This window comes from Malania oleifera, chromosome 6 (genome assembly GCF_029873635.1).
Source record: "Malania oleifera isolate guangnan ecotype guangnan chromosome 6, ASM2987363v1, whole genome shotgun sequence".
In the NCBI taxonomy this organism is placed as follows: domain Eukaryota; kingdom Viridiplantae; phylum Streptophyta; class Magnoliopsida; order Santalales; family Ximeniaceae; genus Malania; species Malania oleifera.
In genome coordinates this window covers 6,687,137-6,702,323 of record NC_080422.1, presented here as the reverse complement: position 1 = coordinate 6,702,323, position 15,187 = coordinate 6,687,137, and the positions used below count along the sequence as shown (strand labels likewise).

The following is a 15,187-nucleotide window of genomic DNA, read 5'->3' as shown; positions in this document are numbered from 1 at the left end:
ATCACAAGGCAAATGAGAAGAAGAAATATTTAAGGTTTTCAGAATACATGAAATAGAAGGGTGACCATGACGTTAATGCCAAAGAGTAGTGTCAGAAACACGTTGAGAGTGGAAAACTGAGGTGAAGGGAGGTTTATAGTAGTAAAGCCCATCCCGTACTTCACACATTTCAATCAGCCTCCTCGTTGATAGGTCCTAAAAGACACAAAAAGTGGGAAAAAATATAGCAACACAATTGAGATCATTGCTAAGTTTGTTGATGGATAATAAATTAAATTTAAATGAAGGCACATAAAGAACATTAGAAAGAGAAAAATTAGGAGAAAATCGCCTAGTGCCGGTATGAGTTTCAGGAACAATGTCACCATTTGAAAGCTTAATGGGGCATGGCTGGTTGAGAAGTTGAATATTATTAATAGAAGACAAATTGGAAGTCATGTGATCAGAGGCACCTGAATCAATAATCCATTCAGTGTTAGAAAAAGAAGTAGAATGACAAGAGGCAAGGTTACCGGCAAAATTGGAAGAGTTGGTGTTTAAGGGCGATAAAAGATCCAGTTGATAGTATTGTTCGCTAGTGAGACCAGGGATAGCAATCTTAGAAGGAGTTGAAGAACCTGTGACAGTATTTGTAGCCATTGAAGAACTAGATGCTTCCATAATGGCAAATCAGTTTAAATGAATCAAACCACCGAATCAAGTCAAATATGACCTTTGCGGCGACCAAAATAAACCTTCGATTTGATAATCTCACCGTAAGAACTTGTAATTGAGAGATGAGGGAGAGCCAGAGGCCGGAGATCTACTACACCGACCGCTGCTTCGCCGGACTGAGAGAGTCAACTGAGACGAGACTTCGTCAAACTGAGATAATGCCAGAGATGATGATGCCGGACAACTGAACTGATACGGGATCGTCGAAGAAGATGCTAATGAGCTACGACTGAGAGGGACGACTACTGCTACTCTCTATGAGGGACGGCTACTTCTGCTCTCGCCGGAGAAGACGACTAGGACAACAAGTGGAGGAGACCGCAAAAAAAAAAAAAAAAATGAAAACCTGTCTCGTTCTCAAGAATTGGCACGCCACTCACTTGGTTGAGACCACCTGGAACAGTGGCAGATGTGGCAAAGACAACTGAAACAATGAGGACAAGAACAACTGAGAGGTATTCGACAACAAGAACCACTGAGAGGTATTTGGAAACAATAACCACTAAGCACTACGAAGACGACGGTCTGACAAAGAGAGACGATGTCGGAAAAACGTTGCAGGAAAATCAAGAACCTTTTGAAAGACACCAGAGATGGAGAGCATCGCAGATGAACTAGCCGAAACTGAGAACTGACACCGAACCGAATGCGGACACTAGAGATGCACCAGCCGAAGACGACTTCTGGAGAAGATGGGAGACGGGAGGACAAACTGAGAGGCGGAGAGTTGCCGGAGAAGACGAATAGAGAAGCACTGAGATGTCGAGGGATATCCAGAGAAAATTAAAAAAAAAAAAAACGACAAGGTAATAATGTTTGTCTGTGTCTAAGAGATGGCAGGACTGCCGGAGAAGATGAGAGATTGCCGAAGGGTTTTGAGAGATGACGAGCCGAGAGAGAGCTTGGGATGACTGTGAGTGCCGGGTAGGAACCAGCTGGAGACAACGAACAGGACAGCCAGAGACAACGAACAGGATTGAGAACAGTGGAGCGAACGATTGGCAGTGGCGGCGGCAAAGAAAGTGATACAAAAAATTAAGAAAACCTAGAGCTCTGATACCATGTTAAATTATGAATGAAGGACTTTTCCTCTTTATTAATTATTGAACATTACAAGGATGTATATATACATAAGGGAATGGACAAAATGGAAAGAGAAAAAATAGGAAGTATATATATATATATATATTATTACATAGGAACTTCAGCCACCAACAAGTCCTTCGAACCCCCTAGTGCAGCACCAAACGTACAGATCAACGTCCTCCCTCTAGGTCTCACTGATCAAGTAAAGTTCTGAATGTGGACACGACTTCCGTGCATTATTTGGAAAGTGTATATTTCTCTAATAGTACACATGGGTGAACGCCAATTTGACCCAAAAGCTTAAGCTTATTGGGTTTTTGGTCCAACCATATACATAAGCACCCATCATCCACTCAAATTTTTCAATGTGGGACAAGCTCACAAATGGAATTCTTAACAAAAGGGATAAGGGAAATCATATGAAAGAAAACTAGTCATAAAATATTCATGAAGAAAGAAATGAGAAAGAGATAAATGCATCACACATGTGGGGACTCCCAATAAAAAATTCATTTGGAGAGACAACATAGTTAAGAAAATGTTTGACCACTCAAAGGGCATTAAGGCATAAAAATTGAGAAAATATTGAATATCTTATTTGAAAATACTAGGTTTTTAAATAGGCAAAATTAGTAAAATAGTTGTCTCACTTGCCTAATACGCCGTGGTAGAAAAAAAATCAAATAGACATCAATATTTTAAAAATTTATTCACTAGAGTTTCAATTCATGATCTATTTATTTCCTATGTGGAAAAATTAATTGCAAACTCTATAACCCATTTTAAAAGAAGCAATTTTTAGAGATGTTAAATTATCACTACTCATTTGATATTGGTTATTGTGTTTGAGAAAATTTCCTTAACCTTACCAATATCACCCCTTAAATAATTAAAGACAACATTATTAATATATTCCTAAAAAGTTTTCTAATATAATGAACCCTGCTATTCAACATGGACCCGTGACCCATGACCATCATAATATATCTGAAGTTTGATAACATGGTCAGTACAGTATATTGGGTGCAACATTTACTTGCATCTACACAGGTGGAGGGAGTCGAATAGGGATGCACTCCCCCCTTAGCGACGATTGCCTTGTATTGCATATATATGTAATTTTGTAAAGGTAGCCTCAAATCTCATATAAATTGTTAGTCGGAGCACAACACTATCACACACGAGAGTGATACTGATGAGTTCCTTCTATTTGTAAATAGCATTGGTAGAATCAGTAACCTAATTTAATTTAGAGAGCATGGACAATTAGACAAATTACTAAACTTCATAAATTTGTATTCTTAGCGTGTTATTTGTTTTTTATTTTTTTATTTTCTAATTTTATTATTTACAAAACACATCATAGTTTTACCCGCTCTCTTCTCGTAATGTCACAAGCCGGTGATGTTCACCTTCAATGGTCCTCATAAACGTAAATTATGTAAGTATGACATATTTTGTAATGTTAGAGAGTGAAAATTTACCTTAATTTTGTTTTATCTAAACTCAGTGGTCCCCATTGTAATTATCTCAAAGTCAAAGGGCGTTTGGGTTGTAATAACGCCAAAAAGTCCATGCCCATCTAATCTTGCAATTTGGAAATGCCGCGTGAATGTGGCGTGACGCTGTGTTTCCCTCCTCACCATATTCAGACAAAAGCTACAACTTAATTTATCAACCGTTTATTAATTTAATTCCTATAAAAATTTTGTTTTTCCTTTTTTTTTTTTAATGTTTTTGTATTCATATAAATATAAAGTATGAATTAATAATATAACTAATTAAAAAAATTAGGCTCATTATTTAATTAATACATTTTTTATTTCTTAAATTTAGTATAACAAAGTTAAAGAAGGCATTTTTAATAATTATCTCAAAAATTAAAAAAAAAAAACTTGTCACAAACTAAATATGTCGTTGCCGTAAAACAAAATATGTTCACGTGTTAAAAGAGGAACGCTTAAGAATTTAATACAAAAGCAAAGATTTAAAAAATAGCCTTTTAGACCTTCATGACAAAATAATAAAATAAAATATTTATAGCTTAAAAATGGAAATATTAAACATGATTGAGGAGGTTCTACGTAAAGGGGAGCATGAGTGCATGAATGGAACCTCCTTTGTTTCTACTCCTACTCTTTCAACCTCCTCACGTGCAGCAAGCTATGCTTCTTAATTTCAAGTTCCAAAGGAAAATACAATGAAAGCACACACCTACTCTTTTCTTAATCAACTTGTTTACCACAAGTGAAAATTAATATAAAATGCAAAAAATAGTTGATACTTTAATCAATATAAGTTCATGAATATTCAAAGTTCATGAGTTCAGGATGTCACGTTCTGATGGCTAGATTAGATTAGATTAGATTATGCTAAATATTCTTAGCTTAATTTAGTGCGGGTTAAGACTAGCTTAGAAAGAGACTAGCCCATGTCGGTAGTGTAAGATTGGTTGGTCCCATGAGTTCAGGATGCCTCGTTCTGATGATTTTTCTGTTTTAGTTATATTACTTATTTTATTAAAGTTGCATTTGATGATATTGATTTTAAATTTGGATTTGAATTTGTATGAATTTGGACAAAAAAAATCTATCTAATATTAGGTCACAAGGTATTTACACCATCTTTGTATATTTTTGAGATAGTGTAACAATCGTTTGATTGTGATATTCGCCCTAGGTATGTGGCAAATAGTGCGAGACACTTACCGCAACGTCACCTGAAGAATTAAAACAAAAGTTTGCCTAATTATTAGGTAAGGCAAATGGCAAAAAGCAAAGTTCATCCAGGTGAGGTAAGTCACTCTTTGTTCAACTCTATGGATCAATCATAAGTGACCAACTAGATAGTGGGGATTGTACAATTATCAAGGGACAAGGCAGGTAGGCATTGGACAATCATGTCAACTATAATAAATTGGGTCTTTTATAATAGTCCCGATTCATGATTTAATGTTAGAAACATCATATACTATTAGGATTTATTATTCTAAATTTATAATTGTAATCGTAGAATTAATTAATGCAGATTTGATCTGAAAAGCATATTAATACGTGTAACGATTGTTGTAAGAATGATCTTTGAACCGATTCAACACACATTGCAAGAGCCTAGTCCTATAATAGGCCTAAACACGGTAATCCCTGTTTCTTTTTTATCTCTCTGTCTCCTTGTTTTTTGTTGGGCGGTCCAAGGCATTCTCAACCCCAAAAGTTAGCTCATGAGGTGAGACTCTCTCTCACACTTAATAACTAACCACGAGCCCCTTCCACAACCGATGTGGGATAACCCCAACAATCTCCCCCTCACACATCGGATTCCAAATTGGCAGCACCATGTACCAGACATCTCGAGGAGAATGTTAAATCATAGCTCTGATATTAGTGTTGGGCGGTCCAAGGCCTTTTCAGTCCCAAAAGCTAGCTAATGGGGTGATACTTTCCCTCATACTTAATAACTGACCACTAGCCCCTTCCACAATCGATGTGGGATAACCCCAATAGTTTTTAATCTATTTCCTCTTATCTCCTTTTTCTCTTGTCTTCTAATCAAAATCCTTTTACCTTCTAATCCTTCTATCTCCTTCTATGATTTCTATGAATTTCACAATTCTATCCAAACCCTTTATTTTACAAGGTATCCATGTGCAATAGGACACAACCTTACACGTTTGATAGGACCAAAGTAACGGGTTCATTTAATCCATTTCAATCCATATCATCATCTAAAAGGTAGTCGATTTTTATAATTAAATACAAGATAAAATTAGTTTTGATCTTCTTAGCAGTTAGTAGATTCTTTGCCTAGATGACAATCCAAAACATAATAACTATAATAGCCAATGGAGTCCAATCTAACTTTGTAAACCTTAACCATCGAAAGAAATTCAATCTTAAAAGCTGACTCATGATTAGAAGATTTTATCGGCAATCTCATTTGTTTTTTTAGAAACATCAAAAAATAAAATTTACACTTTAAATATATATGACAACAAAATTTACAAGTTCAAGTTTAAATTTAAATTTTTATTTAAATAGTGTTTTAAGACCATAAGACTCTTCACTTTCTAAGAATAGGAGAATGATTGTTGTACACAACTTATCATATATTATATAGGAAAATTATTTCTTTGGAGACGAATACATAATCAACGGATCATAAAAGAGCAATCTTATTGTTGATCCAAATTCCGTGCTCCAATTTACATTTTATTTAAATTTCCACAAATTCAAAACCCAACTTCAAACATCAAATCCAATGCAGGTATACATATGAATATACAAACTAAAACAAAATCAAGTTGTGGATTTAAGAGGAGCCCCAGGGGACACGGCGCAAGGAAACAAAAAGTGGGAGGGAACAAAGATGCAAACCGATTGTTGGCTTGGTGGCACTCGCCGAAACTCGGTGGCATCACCGTAATAATCTCAAACGCTAAGGGCAACAGTTCCGAAGGAAATTCCCAAGATTCCCAGCTGAGAAAATTGAGGCTCCAGCCCTCTCTACGTCCAGACAAAAAAATCCTCCTTTATCCCTTTTTTTTTCTTTTCTTTTCTTTTCTTTTAGCACAAACAAAAATTTATCAGATTTTCAATTTCCATACTCTCTCTCTCTCTCTCTCTCTCTCTCTCTAACATTTGAATGAGAGAGAGAAACTCCTCCGCCTTTCTCGATATTCTCCCTGTTTGATTCTTCGTATCAAGAAGTTTGAGTTTTGCGCAGCTAGCTCTGATTTGTTCTCTGGTAAATTTTGATTCTCTTTGCTCCCTCTCTCTATCTCTCTGTTCACTTCACTCGATTACAGAGTCGGACTTGAGACTGGCTTGAATTTGTCCATTTTCGTCTTGTTTTCGCTTAATTTGTATTCTTTTCGCCAAATTTGCAGGGAATTTTGTTGCCGAGGTTTGATTTCGATCTTGTTGTGGACTGAGGTTTGAAGTTCAGCTGACGTCATGATCTCGGATTCGAGTTTCATTTATTCGAAGCTCGGATCGAGTGGATCAAGCTGTGCTAGGAGGAGAGCGGATTGATGTATGTTTAAGATTGCTTGTTTTAAACTAAGTAGTTACGCTTGAATCGTTTTTTGTTGCTCTGATGTTGTTATGAAGTATGGAAGTTCTACTTGGGGAAATGTTCATTTTAAATCCTGGAGGTTCATTGCGTACTCGAATCCCCTACTTTTCCGATTCTTTTCAGGCTGAGATCGATTGGATGCCATTCGATTAGTATTCAAAAGTTGCATCCACATTTTAAAGTTCAAGTCTTTTATTTTATTTTAAAAATATTTTTGGTCGAAGCTCAATATATATATATATATATATATATATATATATATATATATATATAGTTTGTATGTTTGTTTCATGAATTGATTGATTTCTTGTTTTCCACAGCTTTATTAAATTTCTATTGGGGTAAATTTGGCAAAAGAAAAGAAGACGCGAAGACCGATTCCAGGTGAAAGTTATTTCTGTATTTATTATTTATTGAGCTACATAGTCATAAGATTGTGTTCTTTTTCCTTTCTCAGTCAAAAGACCAATTTATTAATTAATAAAAACAATTCAATAGCTCTTTATCGTTTAAAAAAACAGCTCACTTTTGTGGCCTACTAGCTGTCTATCTTTTTAATTCAAAAATCAAAATTGGCTCTGGTCCTGGAACAGAAATAGTGAGGTGGCGCCAGATGAGGAATGGTGGCCATGCAGTGACGTGTCTGTAAATTTGGAAAAGCATTGAAGTATCGAAAGAATTAAATAAACTAGCGCTGAACCCTTGTTAATTATTTTGTGGGTCGTGCTTTCAAAATCGTGCCCATTGTACGCTCCGTGAGGATCTCCGAACTAGAATAAGCAATTCAAATATTTTACTAGGGTATTTTGGATTGTTTGGTGCCGTGAGTTGATGCTGGAAATGCTTATTTCCTTTTTAATTTGCAAAAAAAAAAATCGGATGTGTTATGAATGTAACCCTTACCCCAAGTTGACGGTTATGTTTTCATTTACTGATGCATGAACCAATTATTCATTAAGCTAAGGGAGTAACTGGAGTTGCATTAGGTGAAACATTTATTAGCCAAAGAAAATATTTAGGAACCTCATTAATGGGCTTTTGCCACTGCAGTTTGGACATAAACTCTTCTACACTTATCTTCTTTGGTGACTTTTCTTTTAGTCAGATACAGAAATTAAGAGAAGGTAATTTCATTCTTTAGAATTCATCTTATTTCATTCTGCAAACTAAATATAACATTGATAATTGCATCAACAAAAGTTTATGGAGCGAGGCCAATGAAGCTAGGACTGGAATCTGCAATAATGATTTAAAAAAAAAACAATATTTCAGTTATATAAAAAGCCACATGGTAATAATATTTTTCTAGATTTGTACTCACTACCCAACAGAGTGATGTTTGAAATTGATATAATATCTGAATTGCATTTAGTTTTTTCAAAATTCAGCTGGGCCTTGCATATTTTAGTTAGCTTGTTTGATGAATCACTCCTTAATTCTGTGTTTTGTGTTTAATGCGCCACCCCAATGTTAAAAACTTGTATTTAAATGCATGTATTACCAACAAGTTAGAGCAAGAGACTGGAAGATCTGGACAGTGATATAAATTGTCATTATTTCTATCAATTTTGAATTACAAAAATAATTAACAAGAAGCAAGCATGCAAAAAAGGGAACGATTTCAATGTTCTTGAGAGAAGGGGAGCTTGGCACGATGGTAGAGTTGTTGCCATGTGACCTAGAGGTCAAGGGTTTGAGGCATGAAAATAGCCTCTTAAAAATAGATGGTAAGGCTGCATATCATAGACCTATTTTGGTCCGTCGCTTCCCTGACTCTGCATAGACAGGCGCTTCATGTAGTGGGCTGTCTTTTTATCTTTTTAGTTCAATGTTCTTGAGAAATCATGCCAATTGTAGCCGCCTTTTAATATATGTGAGGTAAATACTCCCCGATTTGCTACAGTATCAGCATGGATGAGCCATAAATAAGATCACGATGGTGGACCATCATGCCATCTTTTCATTTATGTGAAGTGGTTTTCACTTAAAAATGTTCTCAAATTTGAATTCTTATTTTTTATGTTTATGAATGCTCAAATTTGACAACTTGAGTGTGCAACCCGTTTAAAATCTGTCTATTTTTTTTTTTAGCTGGACTTATATGTTCTGAAATTTGAAAGGGGTATTTTTCAATTATGTTTTTCAGAGTTTGATTCTTTGAGCTGAAGATGGACATGGCCTTGGCTTGAGGTTTACTTGATCGAGAATTTTTTCTGTAAAAGAGATGACGAAGCGCCAATGGGAGGAGTCAATAAAGACCTTATTTGGAAGTCACATTAATCCTGAAAAGGATGAAGAGCTCAAAGGAACTAAAATAGGTGAGTTGCTGTGTTAGGCAGAACGTGTGAAATTGCAATTATGAAGTAATTGATGCAAATACCATGCATTACAATAATGCTCATGATGAAATTAAGAAGTTAAGAATCAATTATGTTGATGCTTAGTTTAATTAACTCTAACTCCTGATTTTATACATTTTCGTTAATGGTAAGTGGGCACATGTTAATATGGGGTCCACAGCCAAAAAAATTTAGATTTTCTTTCACTCCATAATTAGGCATTTAAATAAAATCAGAAAAAGAAGACCTTGAGGATAATTTTTCAAAAAAAAAAAAAATCATCTTAATCCGACAAGATAGTGACTAACACTTTTTCATTCCTTCAAGTTCTTGTGTTTCTGCTGGAAACTACTTAATTTTCCAATTACTGGCGCTGCATTGATCTTCATGGTTGCTTCTATATTTTGAACGTAGCATAATGTTTTAAGCACGTGCAATGTGAATGGTTCCGTGCGGGTATTTCCCTTTCCAAATTTTTACTATTTTAAATTTTCAGCATCACAAATGGCCAGCAGCTGATTTTACTATGTAACAGAATCTTTGAAACTCTGTTATTGGTAGTTAAATGGGAAACCCCATTTACTTCATTGCTATTTAAATATTTTTCTTAGCTTCATCGTATGTTCAGTTTATTTTTTCGCCCGATTACATTATTCCATTTGTCATCAGCTCAAAGTTTTGTGTCTTGTTGAACACATATGTTTGGAGTTGAGCATTTACTATGTTTCTGCTGTTGGATCTTAAGTTTCCGTTCTTTCACTCACAACTTTGGTTGATGATCAAGTATTAAACTCCATAAATTTCTGATTATTGCAGAAGTTGAGGACAAAGTGAAGAAAATCTTGAAGCTTATCAAGAATGAAGATCTAGATGATCAAGATCATCTCCCAGTGGAAAACTCAGAAAAAGAACCACTCCTTGAGCTAATTGAGGATTTCCACAATCAGTACCAGTCTCTTTATGCGCGCTATGATCATCTCATTGGCGAGCTAAGAAAAAAAGTTCACAGCAATCATGGAATGGAGACATTTTCTTCATCTAGCTCTGGCTCAGATTCAGAACCAGATGACTCTTCGAAGCAAGAAAACAGTAAAAATGGGAAATTAGAAAGTGAGTTTCAGACAGAAAACATTGAGCAAGAAGTTGAAACTGTAAATCTAGAAGTTGCTGACCTGAAGAGGAAGTTAACGGACACAAACAGTGAAAAAGAAGCTTTAAATTTGGAACATCTGGCAGTTCTGTGGAAGCTAGAAGCAGCAGAGACAATTGTGGGTGATTTGAGGGTTGAAGTTGAGAGGTTGCGTGATGACAACTCAAAGCTTCTGATTGAGAATGGAGACCTAAATTTAAAAGTGAACCATGCCAGGGAGCTGGAAGCTGAACTGAACCAGAGATTGGAAGATTTAAGTAAAGATAGAGATAATTTGATCATGGAGAAACAGACTGCCATGAAAAGGATTGAAGAGGGAGAGAAAATTACGGAAGACTTAATAAGCAAAGCAGATAAGCTAAAAAGTGAGAAGGAAACTCTTGAGCTTGAACTGCAATCTGTTAGAAGGGAATTTTCTGATATGAAGCAGCAAAGGGATTTTGCAGAGCAGGAGGTGGCAGATCTAAGACGATCTAAGAAAGCTATGGAGGAAGAGAACAGTAGTCTTTCCTTAAAAATATCTGAAATTTCCAATGAGATTAAGAAGGCAGAGGATGCCGAGACTAATTCATTGTCTAGAATAGAGGAGTTGACTACACAAGTCAACAATCTGAAAGAGGAGTTAGCGAGCAAGTCTGCAGATTACCAGGGGCTATTGAAAGAGATGGAGGTTCTTACCGTACGGGTGAATGGCCTTGAACTTGAGGTAGACTCTCAACAGAACCAGAAAAGCGAATTGGAGGAACAGATAAGAAGTAAAAACAGTAAGATTGATCAGTTGAGAGAGGAAAAGGGGAGACTGCAGAATAGAGTTTTTGAGCAGGAGAGGACATTAATAGAGAGAGGAGATGAGCATTCTGCTCTCCTAGAAAAGATTGAGGACATTGAGGGCGATGCATTATCTAAAGAAGAAGATTTGACTGCACAAATTAACAATCTGAAAGGGGAGTTAGAAAGCAAGTTTGCAGATCACCAGGGAGTACTCAAAGAGATGGAGGGCCTTACTCTGCAAGTGAAGAGCCTTGAACTTGAGGTAGACTCTCAACAGAACCAGAAAAGCGAATTGGAGGAACAGATAAGAAGTAAAAACAGTGAGATTGATCAGTTGAGAGAGGAAAAGGGGAGACTGCAGAATAGAGTTTTTGAGCAGGAGAGGACATTAATAGAGAGAGGAGATGAGCATTCTTCTCTCCTAAAAAGGATTGAGGACATTGAGGGCGATGCATTATCTAAAGAAGAAGATTTGACTGCACAAATTAACAATCTGAAAGGGGAGTTAGAAAGCAAGTTTGCAGATCACCAGGGAGTACTCAAAGAGATGGAGGGCCTTACTCTGCAAGTGAAGAGCCTTGAACTTGAGGTAGACTCTCAACAGAACCAGAAAAGCGAATTGGAGGAACAGATAAGAAGTACAAACAGTGAGATTGATCAGTTGAGAGAGGAAAAGGGGAGACTGCAGAATAGAGTTTTTGAGCAGGAGAGGACATTAATAGAGAGAGGAGATGAGCATTCTGCTCTCCTAGAAAAGATTGAGGACATTGAGGGCGATGCATTATCTAAAGAAGAAGATTTGACTGCACAAATTAACAATCTGAAAGGGGAGTTAGAAAGCAAGTTTGCAGATCACCAGGGAGTACTCAAAGAGATGGAGGGCCTTACTCTGCAAGTGAAGAGCCTTGAACTTGAGGTAGACTCTCAACAGAACCAGAAAAGCGAATTGGAGGAACAGATAAGAAGTACAAACAGTGAGATTGATCAGTTGAGAGAGGAAAAGGGGAGACTGCAGAATAGAGTTTTTGAGCAGGAGAGGACATTAATAGATAGAGGAGATGAGCATTCTGCTCTCCTAAAAAGGATTGAGGACATTGAGGGCGATGCATTATCTAAAGAAGAAGATTTGACTGCACAAATTAACAATCTGAAAGGGGAGTTAGTAAGCAAGTTTGCAGATCACCAGGGAGTACTCAAAGAGATGGAGGGCCTTACTCTGCAAGTGAAGAGCCTTGAACTGGAGGTAGTCTCTCTATGCAACCAGAAAAGCGAATTGGAAGAAAAGATAAGAAGCAAAAACAGCGAGATTGATCAATTGAGAGAGGAAAAGGTGGGTCTGCAGAATAGAGTTTTTGAATTGGACAGGACATTGATAGGGAGAGGGGATGAACATTCTGCTCTACTGAAGAAGCTTGAGGATATTGAGAGTGATTCATTGTCTAAAGTTGGAGATTTGACTGCACAAGTTAACAATCTGAAAGGGGAGCTGGAAAGCAAGTCTGTAGACCACCAGGGAGTATTGAAAGAGATGGAGGGTATTACCATGCAGGTGAAGGGCCTTGGACTTGAGGTAGACTCTCTACAGAACCAGAAAAGCGAATTGGAAGAACATATAAGAAACAAAAACAGTAAGATTGATCAATTGACGGAGGAAAAGATGGGGCTGCATAACAGAGTTTTTGAATTGGAGAGGACATTGATAGGGAGAGGGGATGAACATTCTTCTCTGCAGAAGAAACTTGAGGATATTGAGAGTGATTTATTGTCTAAAATAGAAGATTTGACTACCCAAGTTAACAATTTGAAAGGGGAGTTGGAAAGCAAGTCTGGTGACCACTTGGGAGTATTGAAGGAGATGGAGGGTCTTACCGTGCAAGTGAAGGGCCTTGAATTGGAGGTAGAGTCATTAAAGGGCCAGAAAAGCGAATTGGAAGAACAGATAAATAGTAAAAACAGAGAGATTGAACTGTTCAGAGAAGAAAAGGAGGGAGTGCAGGTAAGAGTTTTTGAATTTGAGAGGACAGTAAAAGAGAGAGGGGACGAGCTCTCCACTTTGCAGAAGAGATTAGAGGATCATAATAATGAGGCATCCGCTCAAACTCTGGTCTTAATGGAACAAGTAAAAAATCTGCAAGTGGAAATGGATTCTTTACGAGTTCAAAAAAGTGAATTGGAAGAGCAGTTGGTACACAAAAGCAATGATGCATCAGTCCAAATCAAGGCCTTGTTGGATCAGGTTGCCGTGATGCAGCAGGAAATGGAATCCCTACAACAACAGATATCAGAATTGGAACGACAACTTGAGAAAAAGACTGGAGAAATTTCAGAATACTCTATTCATATTGAAAATCTAAAAGATGAGGTAGCACTCAAAACTGCTGATCAACAGAGATTGCTGGAAGAAGGGGAGGGCCTAAAAGCTCAGGTAAAGGCCCTGGAACTGGAAGTGAGCTCTCTATGTAACCAGAGAAGTGAGCTTGAGGAGCAGATTAGAACTAAAAACCATGAGATTGACGAGTTAAGAGTAGAAAAAGAAGGGCTGCAGGACAGAATTTTAGAAGTAGAGAACACATTAACAGAGAGAGAGGACAAACTCTCTGCGCTGCAGAGGAGAGTTGAGGATGGAGAGACGGAAGCATCAGCTCAAATCATGACCCTCTTGGCAGAGGCCAACAGGATGCGGCAGGAGTTGGATTCCTTGCAGACTGAGAAATGCCAATTGGAGTTGCAGATTGAGACACACAGAAAAGAATCTTTGGAAAGCCTCGCCCAAATAGAGAATCAGAACCTCGAGTTCACAACCAGAAGTGCAGATCACCAAAAATTGCTTAAAGAGCAGGAGGATTCATTTGATAAGATGAGTAGGGACTATAAGCAAGTTGAAAGTTGGTTTGAGGAGTGCAAGGTGAATCTCCAAGTGGCAGAGAGGAAGATGGAAGGGATGGCAGAAGAGTTCCACGAGAACATTGAATCTAAAGATCAGAAGGTTGCAGATTTGGAGATCATGGTTGAAAGCTTGAAACGAGACCTTGATGCCAAAGGAGATGAACTCAGTAATTTGATAGAGAATGTCCGCACGGTTGAAGTTAAACTCCGGTTAGCAAACCAGAAGCTCCGGGTCACAGAGCAGCTGCTCAGCGAGAAGGAAGAGAGCTACCGAAGTGCAGAGAAGAGGTTCCAGCAAGAACATGGAGCTCTCGAAGAAAGGATTGCCACACTATCTAGCACAATGGCAGCAAACAGTGAAGCTCATTCTAGGATGATCACCGACATATCCGAGAAGCTAAGCAACACCCTGAACGGGCTGGAATCCGTGGCGAAGAAGTTTGAGGAAGACTTCAAAAGGTTCGAGAGCTCGGTTTCTGAAATCTCGGACGAGCTTAGAATTACAAAGAACTGGGTGACGGCAACGGTTAAAGAGAGAGAGAGGTTGAAGGAGGACGTCGGTAATCTAGTCGGGCAGCTGCGGAACAAGAAGGAAGAAGAATCGGCATTGCAGGAAAGGGTCGGGAACCTGGAAGTGAAGGCAGACATGGAGAAGAGAGAGAAGGAGAAGCTGGCGAGGGAAGTGGTGCAGCTGGGGAAGAAGGTGGGAGAGATGGAGAAGCTGATGAGAGAGAAGGAAGAGGGGATGATGGGGCTGGGAGAGGAGAAGAGGGAAGCAATAAGGCAGCTGTGCTTGTGGATTGATTATCATCGGAGCCGCTGTGATTACTACAGGGAAGTGGTTTCAAAGGTGGTGGTTAGGACTCGAAGGACCACTGCCTGAGATTTATTATGTGTCTGAAGTTGTTATATGTATTGATCATGTATGTCGTTATTACTTATTTGTTTATTTTTGCATATTAGGTATTTGGTTTGATTGGTTCATTTTTTTTTTTTCCAGTGAGGGAACCTTGTTAGAACAAGGTGGGATGCTGTTGGGCATCATCAGTGTCATCATGTGGTAGATAATTTAGTGGCAACCTCAGGGTTTCCGATTCATCAATTTAAATTGTATATGAAATTGCATGTATTCTGTTGTGTCTTGTTAAATTTTTGGTGGGTGCCTTTT

General features: G+C 37.7%; 1 protein-coding gene across 1 annotated transcript; it reads left to right on the top strand.

The window, feature by feature from the left end:
• The first annotated feature begins 6,366 nt into the window (after positions 1-6,366).
• On the top strand, positions 6,367-15,148 carry LOC131157846 (COP1-interactive protein 1-like). The gene is made up of 5 exons (XM_058112253.1): positions 6,367-6,543; positions 6,686-6,831; positions 7,194-7,257; positions 9,020-9,191; positions 10,029-15,148. Exons 4-5 carry the CDS (start codon positions 9,098-9,100, stop codon positions 14,900-14,902), a joined length of 4,968 nt encoding a protein of 1,655 aa, XP_057968236.1. The 5' UTR covers positions 6,367-6,543; positions 6,686-6,831; positions 7,194-7,257; positions 9,020-9,097; the 3' UTR covers positions 14,903-15,148.
• The last annotated feature ends 39 nt before the right edge of the window (positions 15,149-15,187 follow it).

Coding starts and splice junctions, on each gene's coding strand:
- LOC131157846 (XM_058112253.1), top strand. CDS start 9,098: ATGACGAAGCGCCAATGGGAGGAGTCAATAAAGACCTTATTTGGAAGT. Junction 9,192..10,028: donor GCTCAAAGGAACTAAAATAG/GTGAGTTGCTGT, acceptor TGATTATTGCAG/AAGTTGAGGACAAAGTGAAG.